Here is a 16,024-nt window from a genome sequence, read left to right on the forward strand (position 1 = left end):
AAACGAGGAAAACTCCCACGATGAGTAGAAAGGCTTACAGTTGATAAAGAGCGCTTCCAAATTAGGACAGCACATCTTATTTTACGTTGTTACATCTGTACTCCAACTTTCATTGATATAAAAGCATGTTCCACGATGAATTTACACGATCTCTTTAAGAAACACATTTATGTGGTATCTGTACGTTTACTTACAGTATGGATGGAAATTGATTACTATTCCACCATTGCAAATTAGCAATAAGAGGGAAATTTACGTTTGATAAACTTGATATTTTTGCAACTGCCAAGTAAAAAAAAAAAAAGAAACTGATTTAGATGAATCATGAAAAATTGTTTATTGTTGAATGGTTCACATTTTTAATAAAATACTCTAAAATAAAGACAAAAGCATAATGCTACTCATACAAAAGCCATGTATGTCAATGGAAATATATACAGTACACCCTCCTCATTTGAAAGTCTACTTCAAATCCAGACGGCACCTTTACGGCAACAGCTCAGGCTCCTTTTGGGTATATCTGAATACAGACACATCTTGACATTTTTACACAATTGCATTACGTGGTTCATTAAACATAACACAGGAGGTCCAGGGTGAAATGTCCACTGTGTGGCTCTAAAAGCAAGTTAAACGTTCTCCCAAACAGATGAGGTTTTTAAAGGTGCACTCAGAAATGTTTTGAAGTTTGTTGAAGTGACTTACATTTGCTTACAGTGACTCCTAGTGGCCTGGAGGCTGCACCATTTAAACACCGTAGTTTTCAGTTAAAGACGCCACTGTAGAAATTCACAATGCACAGCAAGCCAGGATTCATTTCATCTATGAATGAATGTGTCCAATTACAGGGCAGTTACTGAGATTAAGCGAGTAGTATTCATCTGGTCATGTGTAGCTAACATGTCTGCCCCCATGAGGGCGCCCCAGCCCCATGTAAAATAAAACAGCTTTTAGAGGGTTACTGATATTACTGAACACTTCATCTCACATGAGTGGTCATCATTTCATACATATGTTTCAAAAATTGTATTAATTTCATTAGAAATGAAACGTTTTAATTAAGGAAAAAAAATGGCCGAGTGCACCTTTAAGGTTAATGGACCTTATTTACAGTAGTGCCACCTTTAATTTTTGACAGCAATGACAGCAAAGCTGTCAGGGATGAATTTAAACGTTCCTCTTGCAAAACAAAACATAAAAAAATCTTTGCAAAACATTTTTGGAAAACAGTGCAAAAAATACATGTTTATTAACTGATAATCTGTCGTTTTACTCGTGATTTGTGTGAAAGTGAATACAAGTAATTGTGGTTGTAATGTATGTAGTGTTCATTTCACCATGAAACTGCGATGCGTCCAACGAGCCACGTAAAAATGATTTAGCGAAAAAGTACGTATAGTAGCTTGACTCTACCAGGTTGTTTAATACGCAATACATAATCTGGAATATTCTGTTCATCACAAAGGAAATTGGCAATGCTGCATTACAAAAAGCTTTAGCATGTCACAAAACTAGCCATCTCTCTTTATCATTTGGGCCTGTTGCAATTTTTTCTGACCTTAAACATCTCCACGAGACTTCATCTAAGACTAGAAAAAACTAGAATCATAACACTGTCTCTTTGGTTCAGACTGAATGAACATGTTTGAATCGTCATTGAATTTGCATGTTTATGACATGCACTCTATTGTCCATAGACAATCTTATTGTCTGAAACAAGAATAAAGACTAAAACTGAACATTCGGTATATGCATCATACTTCTTTTGGTTCAGATAATAAGTTATTCTCATTACATTAGGCAGAATTGGACTCATCCAAACAGGCTTTGTTAGTGTCACATCGACAGAGGCAATTTAAAGCAAATCAGACGGTTGAAGTGATGTCACATACAAGCATATGCCACATTACACTGTTCAGAAAGGAGAACTAACGCTATATGTACCGGAACATTACAATTCATATCAACATTGTAACATTGCAACAAATAACATACTCTCATGGTTAATTAACTCATGTATTTACACAAGATGTTATGTTTGGATTCAGATAGATTGATATAGTTACAATAGATCATATGTGAGGCTATTTAAATAGTTGCAAAATGCATTTCACGTTGGTTGAGTGTTAACTACCATTCACTTCAGCAGCTTGGAGCTTTTGTATAGTGCAATAGAGTACAATTTGAACTTGAGTATTAATATGCTTCAATATATCCACATTATTCACAGTCATACATTTCACATTGGCATCCTGAAGTCCTCTAGATGCAGCGTCTGGTTAAAAGGCTTTGGATGATCAGTTGTACTGTTTTCTCTCTGCATATAGCAGCCGTGAAACAGACGACAGGGTTTGTCCCAGACATCAGCACATAAGCAAAACACTATTTCCTTCACATTCAGAAATAACAAGGTTTACAGGAAATCATCCTTACGTGTTTCTACAGCTACACAGTGCAATCAAAAGCATGTAAAACAGTAGAAAAATATCCTCCAGTAACTGTAAGGAAACCACAACCTGCAGAAAGCCAGGGCTAAAAGACACCCATTTCCTTGCAGACCACATTACATTTTCTGACGTCAGAAACAGCAGCCTGTGTTCTTTTGAAATTCAACAAAAATAAATTCTGTTTTTCATTTTTGGTCCTCACTTGGGCTTCCTATATACATTTGATGTATCCTTGACCATTTATAAAAAACATATGCTTTCAAACACCATTTCATCTTTTTGATTGATGTTATTCCTAAAGTGAATCTGATTTCTTTTCAATTGTTTGAACTGGAACAGTAACACTATATAGTATATGTTATATGTACATACACACAAATATGCATTTATAAATGACACCAAACAAAACATTTATGGCACAAAGCATAATGTGCAACTCAAAGCAATTGGCACTTACAGGAAGGGCTGAGGTAGCAGTATATCTTTACACATCTATCGCCATCTACAGGCTAAGAAACTAAACACATTACTATTCTTCCATTCATTCTGTCAATGCAGTGTCATTACAGGACAGAATTGCATGACTCTTTGGCATCACAGACTTTTCGATCATATATAATGTCCCATTAACGCTGTCACCTGACATCAGGCCGTTGTGTTATTCTATAACATCCTTGACAACGGTCACCTGAGAAACGGTCTTCTTGATGCGCAGTGCCGTCAGGCGAGCAGCTGGATTGGCGTACCAGCACTCCCGCATGATCTTACCTATAACCCTTAGAGCCTGAAACAAACAGAATCATTCACTTACACACAAACAGTCCAGAAAAAACAAGTTCACTAAATCTAAATGTATTTCTTACATGAAACACTGACTGATATGTTAAGCAGAATGTTCATGCTGCTTTATTCCATACAAGGACAGGGCAGCATAAAAGTATCATTACATTTATGGTTACCATGCATCCTTTTTAACTGAACATGTCCTCTTTTTCAGACCTATAAAAAAGTATCTGGCCGGGATTTCAAAATTGTCCGAAAATGTCTGGCTTTGTCTTCATAACGATGTGCTGTCTAGAGTTGGTCTGTCCTACTTAAAGGGATAGTTCACCCAAAAATGAAAACTCTCCCATGATTTACTCACCCTCATGTCATCCCAGATGTGTATGACTTTTTTTCTTCTGCAGAACACAATTGAAAAACGACTTTTAGAAGAATATTTCAGCTCTCTAGGTCCTCTCAATGCAAATGAATGGTGGTCAGAACTCACATAAATCACATAAAGGAAACATAAAAGTAATCTATACGACTCCAGTGGTTTAATCCATGTCTTCAGAAGGGATATGATAGGTGTGGGTGAGGAAAAAGCTCAGTATTTAAGTCCTTTTTTACTACAAATCTAAATCTTTGACCAGCCCCAACCAGTAAGTGGCAATATGCACGAAAAATGGGAATCGTCAAAAAACAAAAGAAGAAGAATGTGTAAATGGAAGTAAAAGTGGAGATCTATAATAAAAAAGGACTTTTGATTTTGTTCTGTTTCTCACCCACACCTATATTATGCTTCTGAAGATATGGATTGAACCATTGGAGTAATATTGATTACTTTAATGTGCTTTTTGGACATACAAAGTTCTGGTCACCATTCACTTGCATTGTGAGGACCAACAGGGATATTCTTCTGAAAATCATAATTTGTGTTCTGCAGCAGAAAGAAATGCATACACTTCTGGGATGGCATGAGGGTGAGTAAATGATGAGAGAATTTCAATTTTTGGGTGAACTCTCACTTTAAGTGACCTCTCTCTTATGGGCCATTTCAAAACTAGAGCCATTTTCTTTTATAATGTTCTTTTAAAGGTTTTTTTTAAAGGAAAAGGAAAGTAGTTGCCTAATATCCCTCTTCTCATGTGAGTGAGTTCTATAAATGCCACACTTCTCACACACACACCTCACAGCTCTGCCACTGGTTGGGAATGTTGGGTCGCAGTTTCTGTTCACACACCACCTTCCTCATGTCCTCCACCGATGGGTCTGATGGCACCTGATCGTAATAAGGCAACTGGAAATCTTCATGAATCCCTGCAGAACACAAAGCTTCAATCACTACAGAAATGTAAAAAAGTATTGCTGGAACGTCTCAGTAACTCACTTTATTCATTTATCCAAATTTAGAAGTTCTTTTGTACATATGGATTTGGTATTTTAGGATCTTTCATTTTTATCATTTTTGAGCATTCAAGTCATTTCAGAATGACTGTATTTATGAGTTGAGCGCACATGAACAGCGCCATACAGTTGTAAATACCAGTGGGAGTTTTGGGCTTTTCTTTTGAAATTCTTCTGGAATTTTTGAGTTGGGGTGTGTCGATTAAAGAATCATGGTGAAAGCTCTATTATTGGTAATACTTGAGTTTTTACTAGTGCCTTTTGACTGTACAGTTTGATATGTATGCATTTGTCTTCGGTTAATGAAGAATAAAGATACATTTGGCAAAAAAATGAGACTCATTTAGCTGGGTTATGAAACGACAGACTTCATTTCAACTTCAGTTCCCATCACTGTATATGACAAAATGAGAATGATGAAATGGAACTGGTAAAGCACCAATTACACACCTAATGTGTGACTTTGCTCTTCAGCTTGTTGTACCGGTGCTAAAAAGCTTACTGGAAAAAAAAGCTTTCACGAAATTGCGAAATGGGAATAATCTTTCTGAATTTCCCAGGAGGATTTGAATGCAGCGATGTAATCATTTTCCCCCCACTGAAATCCACTTATAATCCTAGTCTAGTTTTTTGTCAAAAAATATTTGTCACTTCTCTGACCCAATTAAACAAGCCATTGTTTGCTGCTGTGCCTTTAAGACTTCTGGGTAAACAGCATGTTTGCATATGAAATGAGTAATAGTCTGCAACACACTCAGAAAGAATTGGGACAGGGGCAAAATAAGAGTGAAAAGTTGATAGAACATTTAATTTACACCGTTTTGAAACATTCCACAATAAGCAGGAGAATTGGGTATAAAAGGAGCATCCACCAAAGGCTCATTCTTTGCAAGCAACGATGGGTTGTGTCTTACCACTTTGTGCATAACTTTATGAGAGAATTGTCAAACATTTGTCAGTAACATTTCTCAATGTAAGATTACAACGAATTTAGGTCTTTCACCATCTACCATAAATAATATTGTGAAAAGATTCCAGGGAATCTGGAGAAATCTCAGTCTGTGTAGGGCAAGGCTGGAAACCACTGTTGAATGTGCGTGACCTTTGAGCCCTCGGTGCCTGAGAAACCGTCATGCTACTGTGTTAAATACTGTATAGCCCCATGGACTCGGGAGTACTTCGGAAAACCGTCGTCACTGAACAGAGTCTGCCGCTGCATCAAGAAATGCCACTTGAAACTCTATTACGCAAGGAGATACATCAATTCAATGCAGAAACGCCGCGAGTTCTCTGGGCCCGAGCTCATCTCAGATGGTCCGAAAGACAGTGGAAATGTGTGCTGTGGTCAGATGAGTCCAGGTTTTAGTTTGATTTTAGGAAAAACGGACGTTGAGTTCCCCGTGCCAAAAACGAAAGGGACCATCCAGACTTTTATCAGCGAAAGTTGGAAAAGCAACATCTGTCATGGTTTGGGGGTGCATTAGTGCCCACGGCATGGGTGGCTTGCATATGTGTGAAGGTGCCATTGATGCAGATGCAGATATTGGGATTTTAGAGAGACATATGCTGCCATCAAGACAACGTTGTTTCCTGGGAAGTCAATGGTTATTACAGCAAGACAATGCCAGGCCTCATTCTGCTCGTGCTACAACAGCGTGGCTTCGTAGACACACACACAGTGTGTGTGCTTGACTGGCCTGTCTGCAGTCCAGATCTGTCTCTTATTGAAAATGTATGGCACATCATGAAGAGGAGAATCACACAACGATGAGCAGCTGAAGTCTTGTATCAAGCAAGAATGGGCCAAAATTCCACTTGCAAAACTGCAACGATTAGTATTCTCAGCTCCCAAACGATTAAACTGTGTAATTAAAAGGTGATGTAACACAGTGGTAAACATGCCCCTGTCCCACATTTGTCTGAGTGTGTTGCAGGCATTTAAATTCAAAATGTGTTTATATTTACAAAATACAATTAAGTTGGTGAGTGGAAACATTGGAAATCTTTTCTTTGCACTTTTGTCAGTTAAATAAAGGTTTGAGAGAATTAACAAATCACAGATTCTTGTTTTTATTGCAAAATCTCCCAACTTTTCTGGAAATGGGGTTTAATTTGTAAATTCCTGAAATCAAATTATAGTTTCAATTAAGTACATTAAGTATATAGCTTGGGTTACATAGATTTAAAATAAATACATTATTTATGTAGGATTCATGTGCATATTTTCATTTCAGTGACAGCTACAGAATGTGTGCCCCCTAGTGAGTCATTGTAATTCAGAAATGCATGCTGATGAATGAAGGGCTGGACTGGTAATCTGTCATACCAGGCATTTTTCCGGTGGGCCGACGCACTTTTGGGCCAATCAGGGACGGGATGGCCATCGGGACAACCGAGCGGGCCAGTGGTTCGGCCTTTTCTACAAATGTGCCGAATGGGTCGCGATAAGCAACAATGAGCCGCCGCGTTATGCAGAACAGACAACAAAACGCCGCCGCGATATGTAGAAAAGGCCAAACCACTGGCCCACTCTGTTGTCCCGATGGCATTCCGCCCCTGATCAGCCCAAAAGTCATATATGTCTATGGCAGAAATAGTATGAGTTGTATGGCTGTATGCAGTTCCGAACTCGGCCTATGACTTTTGTGTGGCATTGAACAGGAAGGAAATTTAGACATTATTTTAAATTTGTTGAATGGAAAAATCTAAAAGTTTTCTGTGAAAAGTGTTTTATTAGAAAGTAATAAGAAAGTAATTAGTAATGGGATTACTTTTAAAAGAAGTAATCAGTAGAGTCAGTAATCTGGTTACAATTTTAGAGACATAGTCATTTTTAGTAAGTAGTCATTTTATTACTTTTTTGAGTAACACATTTACAAAACAATTCATGTGCTGCTCAAACTGTTAAGATCAGATTGAAATAAGGAATCTTGTTAAAAATAAATGTCAGCTACATGTTGACTTTAATACTATTTGAACATTTCATTGGTTCTTCTGCTGATTAGGTATAATAGTATGTATTTGATTTCAGATCTAAAGTGTAAATGTGGCAGGTCGTGAGTTGATGTATTCATCTGTCTGATGTCAGTTAAGTTTAAAAAAAAATCTGAACATCTCATTTTTGCAGATTAGTTTCAATAAAAGCTCTTTTTTAAACTGTAGATGAAGTATTGAGCTCTGAAATCAACAAAATGTTTTCATAGCATGCTTTCATCAAAAGATCAAGGACACTTCAGTTTCTCATTATATGACCCCTTTTCACAGATGCTAGGAAATTATATCTTTAGAATTGATATTAATGCAACTATTTGACTTTAGTGAAAACTCTTATTTCCACAAGGCATCCATGAATAGAAACAGAATAATTGTCTCATTGCTGGTGTGTATTAATTGTGATTGGATCACTCTGTTCTTAAAGTCCACTATAACACAATAAAGCACCTCGGAAGGAACATCTGCGAGCGAGTTCCCAGAACACCAGACCCTGCGAGTAGATATCAGTCCGCTTAAACGACTCGAAGCTGCTCATGTTTATAGAGTCATCCAAGATCTCAGGTGCCATGTACCTGCACATACACACATACACACATACACACACACACACACACACACACACACACACACACACACACACACACACACACACACACACACACACACACACACACACACAAACATGCATTAGAGTAATATAGTTAATGAGAATAGTTAAATGTTAACCATCCCATTTATTTAACACAGTTAAATTGCATTTACCTAATAGGACATTATCAATTCATTTCAAAAGATTACATCACTGTAGCCACAATTCAACTTTAAAATGTTGAAGGTGCATTTAGCAATTTTTTGGAGTTTGTCAAAGGGACTTGCATTGGCTTACAGTGACTCCTAGTGGCCTGGAAGCTGCATTATTTAAACAGTAGTTTTCAGTCAGATGCCACTGTAGAAATTCACTATGCACAGTAAACCAAGGATTCGTTTAATCTATGAATGAATGTGTCCAATTGCAGGACAGTTACTGAGATTAAGCGAGTAGTATTCATCTGGTCATGTGACACTAACTTGTCTGCATTACTGAGTGCAACTTTAAAATAAATAACCATTCGGTAATTGTTTAACATTCAGTAAGCATTTAATAGTTTTTTTGTTTGCAATGGGATGCAAAAGGAGTTTTCAGAATATGATGCACTTCACAAAACAAAATTCTATCAAACAATCTCAAAAAAGTAGAGTAATCCATTTTATTCATGCGCTTTAATCCAGGTCTTCATATATCTCTGTTTGAGGAACAGTCCCAAAATCAAGTTTGTTCCAACGATCTCCGTCTCCATCTGCTGTAGCACCCATAACAGCCGATAGGGTCAACTCCAACACTGATTTCAAAATTCAAAAATTGCCGCCTCAAGAAGCGCAATGACATATGTTTTACAGCATGTAAGGTCAAATGCTCATTGGCTCCACATTTCTCGTGATTGATTGCAACATGGCATATTTTGTGATGTATTCGTTTGAATGAGATATGGCAGTGCATCAGAAGATTTTCAGTGGTTAATAACTTCAACTCTTTGAAAAAATAAATAAGCTATTCTAACCTCTTGGTGCCCACTCTATGGTTGATGGGAATGTCAATGATGTTGGTGTTGGAGTCATGTTTGACGGCCAGACCAAGATCAGCGATCACAGCTGTTCCATTCTTCTTCACCAGGATGTTCTTTGATTTGATGTCTCTATGAGCGATGGCGGGTTTCCCTGTGTCATAAGTAATACACTATTCAATGACAATACACAACACACTCCTGTCAAATGCATTTCCTTGCACGACGACAGACAGATGCAGTTCAGTCATAACACTAGTAATACATTTAAGGTGTTATAATGGATATGACATTTTAGTAGGTTTGGTCTTTGCGGACAAGATCTGATTACGCTGCTGCTGCAGAGCAAATATGAAGATTTGCTGCTGCTAGAACACACATACAAGCGGTATTGAGCATGTAACACATGGTGCTTGATGCATAATAAGACATATACAATCCCCATAAAGCAGATCTAGACAGGTGGTGCTGGGGAGGAGGAGGGTTTCAGAGAGAAAACTCTCAATATATGAATTATAGATATATATACATTTTTGCAATTTAAAATGCTAATTCTTGATATCAGCAATGGAATTACTACTTGTAAAAATATGAATTCTTGATATAAAACATGACATCATTACTCCTGGGAATACCCACTTTTGATTTAAAAAAAATAAAATGAATTTTTGATAACTGCAAGTGTGCAGTGGCATTAGGTGTTTAGAAGTACAGTAGTTAAAAAGATGGAGTTAAAATTGTGTGTCCCTAGTTACAGATGACAAGTTACAAAAGTAATCTTATCTGTGCAAGCAGACTTAATTTATTTGTCCAGTATGAGCTTTAAATCTTGCGCCTAAATGGAACATAAATATATAAATTAACTATTTTTTTTTTTTCATTAAAAGTTGTGAAGCCCTTGACTGCTTTATGAATGTGATAAATCTTTAAATAAACAGAAAATCAAGACCGGATGCTGCATAAATGAAGTTTGATTGTATATTCTCACACCTTGAGTGCCTATGATCTCCATGTGCAGGTGTGCGATCCCGCTGGCAATGGACATTGCCAGAACGATCATGCCTTCCACTGATACTGTGTATCTGTTCAGATAATCGAAGAGCGACCCGTGCTCATGATACTCTGACACCAACCACAGCTGTGTCCACGAGCCATTATCTGCAGAGACATTTACATTTACAGTTAATGTACACATTAAACGTTTGGAAACTATTTTGCTTAAAGGAATAGTTCACTAAATTCTGTCATCATTTACTCACCCTCATGCCATCCCGGATTTGTATAACTTTCATTCCTCTGCTGAACACAAATTTTAAGATTTTTGGAAAAATATCTCAGCTCTTTTGGTCCATACAGTGAAAGTGAATGATGGTTAAAACGTTGAATCTTCAAAAAGCACATAAAGGCATCATAAAAGTAATCCATTCGACTCCAGTAGTTAAATCCACCTTTGACCAGCCCCGTCCAGTAGGTGGCGATATGCACAACGAATGCAAATAGCCCCAAAGAAGAAGAAGAAAGTGAAAGTGGAGATTTATAGTAAAAAGGACTTAAATATTGATATGTTTCTCACTCACACCCATCATATCACTTCTGAAGACATGGATTACTTTTATGCTGACTTTTGGACATTAAAAGTTTTGATCACCATTCACTTGCATTGTATGGATCTACAGAGCTTAAATATTCTTCTCAAAATCTTCATTTGTGTTCTGCTAAAGAAAGAAAGTCATACACAACTGGGATTGGCATGAGGGTGAGTAAATGATGAGATCATTTTTGGTTGACCTATCCCGTTAAGGTAAAAAGAAAAAATCCCACAAATATCATAGGTTATTCCATTTAAAACCTAAACAAACATTGCTATGCTCAAATTAACGTTTACTTTTTATAAAAACTGACATTCGGTTGTAGCCACTCAAGCAATGAAAAATAAAAAATCTCCACAGCCACTGATCTAGAGTCAGCCTTTCACTTCTTACCAGAAATTATGGTTTGAATTTGAGGTATGGAAACTGACCCTAGACCAGCAGTTACGAGCAGCATTAACCTAGAGTGGCAATTGGAATTCCCTATCAATAGGCTACCTATAATCATTAATACCGGGAAGAGAAATTGGCCCTGGATTTTACATAGAAATAGGCCTAAAAGTTGCTACCCTTTTCTGCACATCGTGGCCCCCTTCGGCATATTACGACGCCGTTTTGCATAATTTTGACTACTGCATTCTGAAATGCACTCCATCTAGCTGTGTTTGAATGCAAGAACTGTCAGTAAATGTGGATAGTTGCCTGTAAAGTTGGAGACACGCTTACTGCCCCCTGCTGAAAGGGACTGATGTGGTACAGTATTTCAAACTTGAATTGCTCTGAACCAGGGCTGTAACCACAATATACAGTACATTGAGGGGGACATGTCCCCCTCTCCCAATAATCAAATATGGTCAGCTTGTCCCCCACAATAATTGATTTCCTTGTTGCTGTTCTGCTGCAGTCCATTATGTCATTAAGTTACTGCAGGAATAACACAATGGTTTAAAAAAGTACAATTTGTGAATTTTGTACAGCATCTCCTAACAGTCTTTTAAAAGAGACCATTTTATTTTGAGTATGTCTTGTCAAGTCTTAAAGGAGTTAAAGGAATAATTCACCTAAACATGGAAAATGTACTTTTACTCACTTATTTAATCAAAACCAATATGCTGTTACTTTTTCCTTAGAACATGATGACATTTTAAGCAGCTCTATTCTATAGAATAACAGTTTATAGTTAGCAGGAGCTGTCAAGCTTCATAAAAAACACTATAAATCACTAGTGAAAGTTCAGTGTAAATACTTCATAACAGTCCAAATGACTTGTGCAAAACCTGTGATGTGATACCTTTGTTATCTGCGGCGATGAACCCAAGAATGTTCTCATGCCGTAACATGATGGTCTGATAAATCTCCGCCTCACGGAACCAGGAGCGTTCGTCTCGTGAGGAGAAGATCTTCACAGCGACGTCCTCCCCCCTCCATTTACCCTTCCACACCTCCCCGAAGCGCCCCTTTCCAATGCTCTCCTGCAGCACGATAGTCCGAGCAATCGTTCTCTGGACCAACAGTGGCAATCCTGAGAAAATACCCCATCACAATGTCAGCTATGGAAACAACAGCAGAAATGTCGCACATTTACGCACCCTCATGTCATAAAAAAACCAAAAACATATTGCACAAAAGACACTTTGCACTGTCATTATGAAGAAGAGCAGCCAGACATGCTAAACATATCCTTTTGTGTCACACTGAAGAAAGAAAGCCATATGGATTTGAAACAACATGAGGGTGAGTAAATGATGACAGAGGGGTTACATGAACAATTTAAGGTTTATTTAAAAGGGTTCATTAATAAGTCATTTACAAATGCATTCATTATAAATCATTGCCATGCAGTTAAAATAACATGAATGAAAATGGCTACTTTTTTAAGTACATGTTATGAATGCTTAATAGCACATTTATTCATTCCTTAATTAATAATTTATGTCTCAATACATCAAAAACAGACCCCTTAACCTCTGATGGGCTTCTACAGTACCACCTAAACACCCATTTACATTAAATGCATGTTTAAAAGTTGAATTGTAAAGTAAACTTGAAAAGCAATACATCATTTGGAAGCTCTAAATCTCATGCTTTGATGACAGAAAGTAGTTTCATGATCAAAATCAGAAACTGAATTAATGTCAATTTTCTTCCAAATTATGCAATCGGAAGCGCTACAGTATTCTAATACTCTTATATAGCGTGTGTTCTATTGAACCAGGAAGACAGAGGGCGCTGCGGGCAAGATATGATCCATATATGGAGTGTAGAAGAAGAGAATCCCTTACTTTAGTAGGATTAAAAACTCTGTAAATCTTTATAACATTTAGTCTTATGAAATATGTTGCAAATATTCTGTATACACGATTATGAAAATACATGGTTTCTGTATATGTCTGTATAATAGAGGAATTCTGTCACTGAACCTGCTTTTTGTTATAGGATACATATTCTATAAATATTTAGATTTCGGGCTTAAATTTATGAATGGAATCCACGAGTTCAATAAATAAAGCTGTTATAAACACTCAACGATAATTGAAACTAAGATATATGCAGTATGCTATGTTTAATTTGTACTGTTTACATGCTGCTGTTGTGGAGATAAGCTAATGCTAGCATGCTAACCTTCGCCATAGTAGGCACATACGAGGCTTAATAAAACTCTTTGAGTTTTAATGGGATCATAATCAGATTTGGAATATAACATCATCAGACTTCTGGCTTGAGCTACATTGTGTCTCTAGTTGCTTTTAAGGCCAGTGTAATTAATAATTTCATAAAACATTATTTATATATAAAAATAAAAAAAAATAATTCATAAAGAAAAAAACTGTTTTTCTTTACGACTTTAAAAAAGTCTTAACATTTTTTTTTTATTATTTAGTAGTTTATTTGACAGGGACAATGGACAGTCGATGACTGCCTCAGAATTAGCTACAGAGCTAAATTTCATCTGTAGTCCCTTGGCAGGAAAAGTAGCCTACATTAAAATAGTAGGCTATCATTAAAACATTAGTCAAGAGACAACAAACAAAAACATAAAACCCAAAGCAAAAATGCATAAAAAATACCAATAATATATAACATTACATGTTTAAATACATGAACTACAAAATTAAAAGGTTCTCAAAATTATGGAAATTACCGGTTTACAAGTTATTCAATGTTTGCAAGTTTGGCTTGTCTTTAACCATATTTTTTTAGATGTAGGACATTGTCTTATGTTAGTTGGTAACAAATTCCAAATATTGACAGCTCTTATAGAGAAATGAATGACCAAAGTCTGTGGCTCTGTATTGCACTTCACAGTCTCCTCTTAAACAGGCTCTAGTTTGTCATGTGTTTTCTAAGCACAGTGACACATTCTTTCAACTGTGATGGAGCAAGGTTGTACATTAGACAACAAATATTAAAATTATAAAAATTATACTTTTTAATTATGTGAAAATGATGATATGTATTTGGTTGTTTGACAAATATTTTTAATGCCCATTTGTATAAACTGTGTAGAGGACTAAGGTTGGTTTCTCCTGCTTATGACCACGATGTGATACAGTAAGAGAAATGAGAAAAAAAAATCATGAATGTAAAAATGCTTTAGCGGCATCTATTGAAAGTTGATTCCATTTAAATTCCAAATTTCTAATGTTAAATTTAACTGCACAAACTACTTTTTTAATATGCTTTTCAAATGTCAAATGTGAGTAAAATCTGGCACAATTTGTGATTTTTTTTTTTATTGTTTTCTGAAAGTTTAATTTAAGGCAGCACTGTGTAAGCCAATCAAAGGTTTTAGTCATTGCAGAACTTGAACGCTACCTGTTCAGCAGTTTTGGCATGTACATAAATCACAGTATAATCTGCATACATATGAATATGTACATTTGGACAGGCATCTGGAAGATCGTTCAAGTACAAACTGAAAAGTAGGGGCCCAAGTATAGACCCCTGTGGAACACCAGTTAATCAACCTCTTAAGGAGGAAATATATGTTTCAACCCAAGTTTTCTTGTAGTCAAATACGATTCATTTTATTGCATCAACTGGCAGATTAAAAAGTGATAGTTCAGTTAAAAGTATATTATGGGTCAGCATGCCAAATGCCTTACGTAGATCAAGGAACACCTACAACTCCACCCCTGTCTAATTTTGACCTTACTTGCTCAGTAAAATAACAAAACGCAGTTTCCGTTGAATAACTTTCTCATTCCAAAGTTATCAGACAAGCACTGAACTGAGTCAACTAAATAGTTATTAAATATGTCTGCCATTTCATCTGACTTATCAGTTATTCTTCCTTGAAAATCGAATTCTAGGCATTTATTACCTAATGTAAAATCTTTTTTTTGTCAATTGATTAATGGTTTCCCATAATATTTTACTATTACCTTTAGCTTCATTTATAATGTTAATAAAGAATTGTGCCTTAGCTTGCCTTAATGACTTAACTACCTTATTTCAGATGTTATTAAAAAACAAGATGGTCCTGTTGTAATCCAGATTTTAAAGGTGATTTTAAAGCAAAATCTTGCTTTTTCATAAGTCTCAATTTCTCAATATATGGGCAATGAGTCTTTTGTCAAAACAGACCACAATTATGACTATAAGGCAAAGAGGTGATGAACTACATCCATTACTATTGAGTTTTCCAAATTCAGGCCTGAGTTCAGAAAATGGGGCCAACAGGTAAATTGAGATTAAAATATGGAATTGTTTTATTTTTCTACAGTCTGCTTTGTGTTTATATTCATTACTGCAATGTCATGACTCACTTGTGTTGTCACTTTTCTTTGTCTCGTTGATCTCAAAACTAGTCCTAGTTACCTAAAGTCTTCTGCAAAACCACTTTTCAGGTCTTCATGCTCATTCACAGGATATATCATATAAAGCCTGATGATCATTAATGAACGTTACATTTATATAGCACTTTTCTGACACTCCACTCAAAGCGTGGTGAACAGGGTCTCATTGTGCAGCATCCACCTCGATGATTTGACGGCAGCAGTATTGTGCCACACCAGCTGTTGGTGGAGAGGAGCGAGTGGAGTGATACAGCCCAATTTATGGATGGGGATTATTAGGAGGCCATGATTGATAAGGGCTAATGGGGAAATTTGGCCAGGACACTCTTTACGAGAAGTGCACTTAGCTTTCCCCAAGAGGTCTCCCATCCAGGTACTGACCAGGCTCAACCCTGCTTAGCTTCAGTGGGTAATCAAGCAAAAGC

The 16,024-nt window shown here is 36.6% G+C and overlaps 1 protein-coding gene across 2 annotated transcripts in view; it reads right to left on the bottom strand.

The window, feature by feature from the left end:
* Positions 1–332: 332 nt before the first annotated feature.
* LOC127658514 (TGF-beta receptor type-1) overlaps positions 333–16,024 on the bottom strand; it is a 56,586-nt gene continuing 40,894 nt past the window's right edge. For both annotated transcript variants that reach the window (XM_052147824.1, XM_052147823.1), the window contains 6 exons: positions 12,092–12,322; positions 10,202–10,369; positions 9,209–9,365; positions 8,058–8,182; positions 4,399–4,529; positions 333–3,231 (listed from right to left, as the gene is read on the bottom strand). In XM_052147824.1, coding sequence (XP_052003784.1) covers positions 3,106–3,231; positions 4,399–4,529; positions 8,058–8,182; positions 9,209–9,365; positions 10,202–10,369; positions 12,092–12,322 — 938 coding nt within the window. In that variant the 3' untranslated portion in view covers positions 333–3,105. The remainder of the gene's footprint in view (positions 3,232–4,398; positions 4,530–8,057; positions 8,183–9,208; positions 9,366–10,201; positions 10,370–12,091; positions 12,323–16,024) is intronic.

This window comes from Xyrauchen texanus, chromosome 18 (assembly GCF_025860055.1).
Source record: "Xyrauchen texanus isolate HMW12.3.18 chromosome 18, RBS_HiC_50CHRs, whole genome shotgun sequence".
Classification (NCBI taxonomy): Eukaryota; Metazoa; Chordata; class Actinopteri; order Cypriniformes; family Catostomidae; genus Xyrauchen; species Xyrauchen texanus.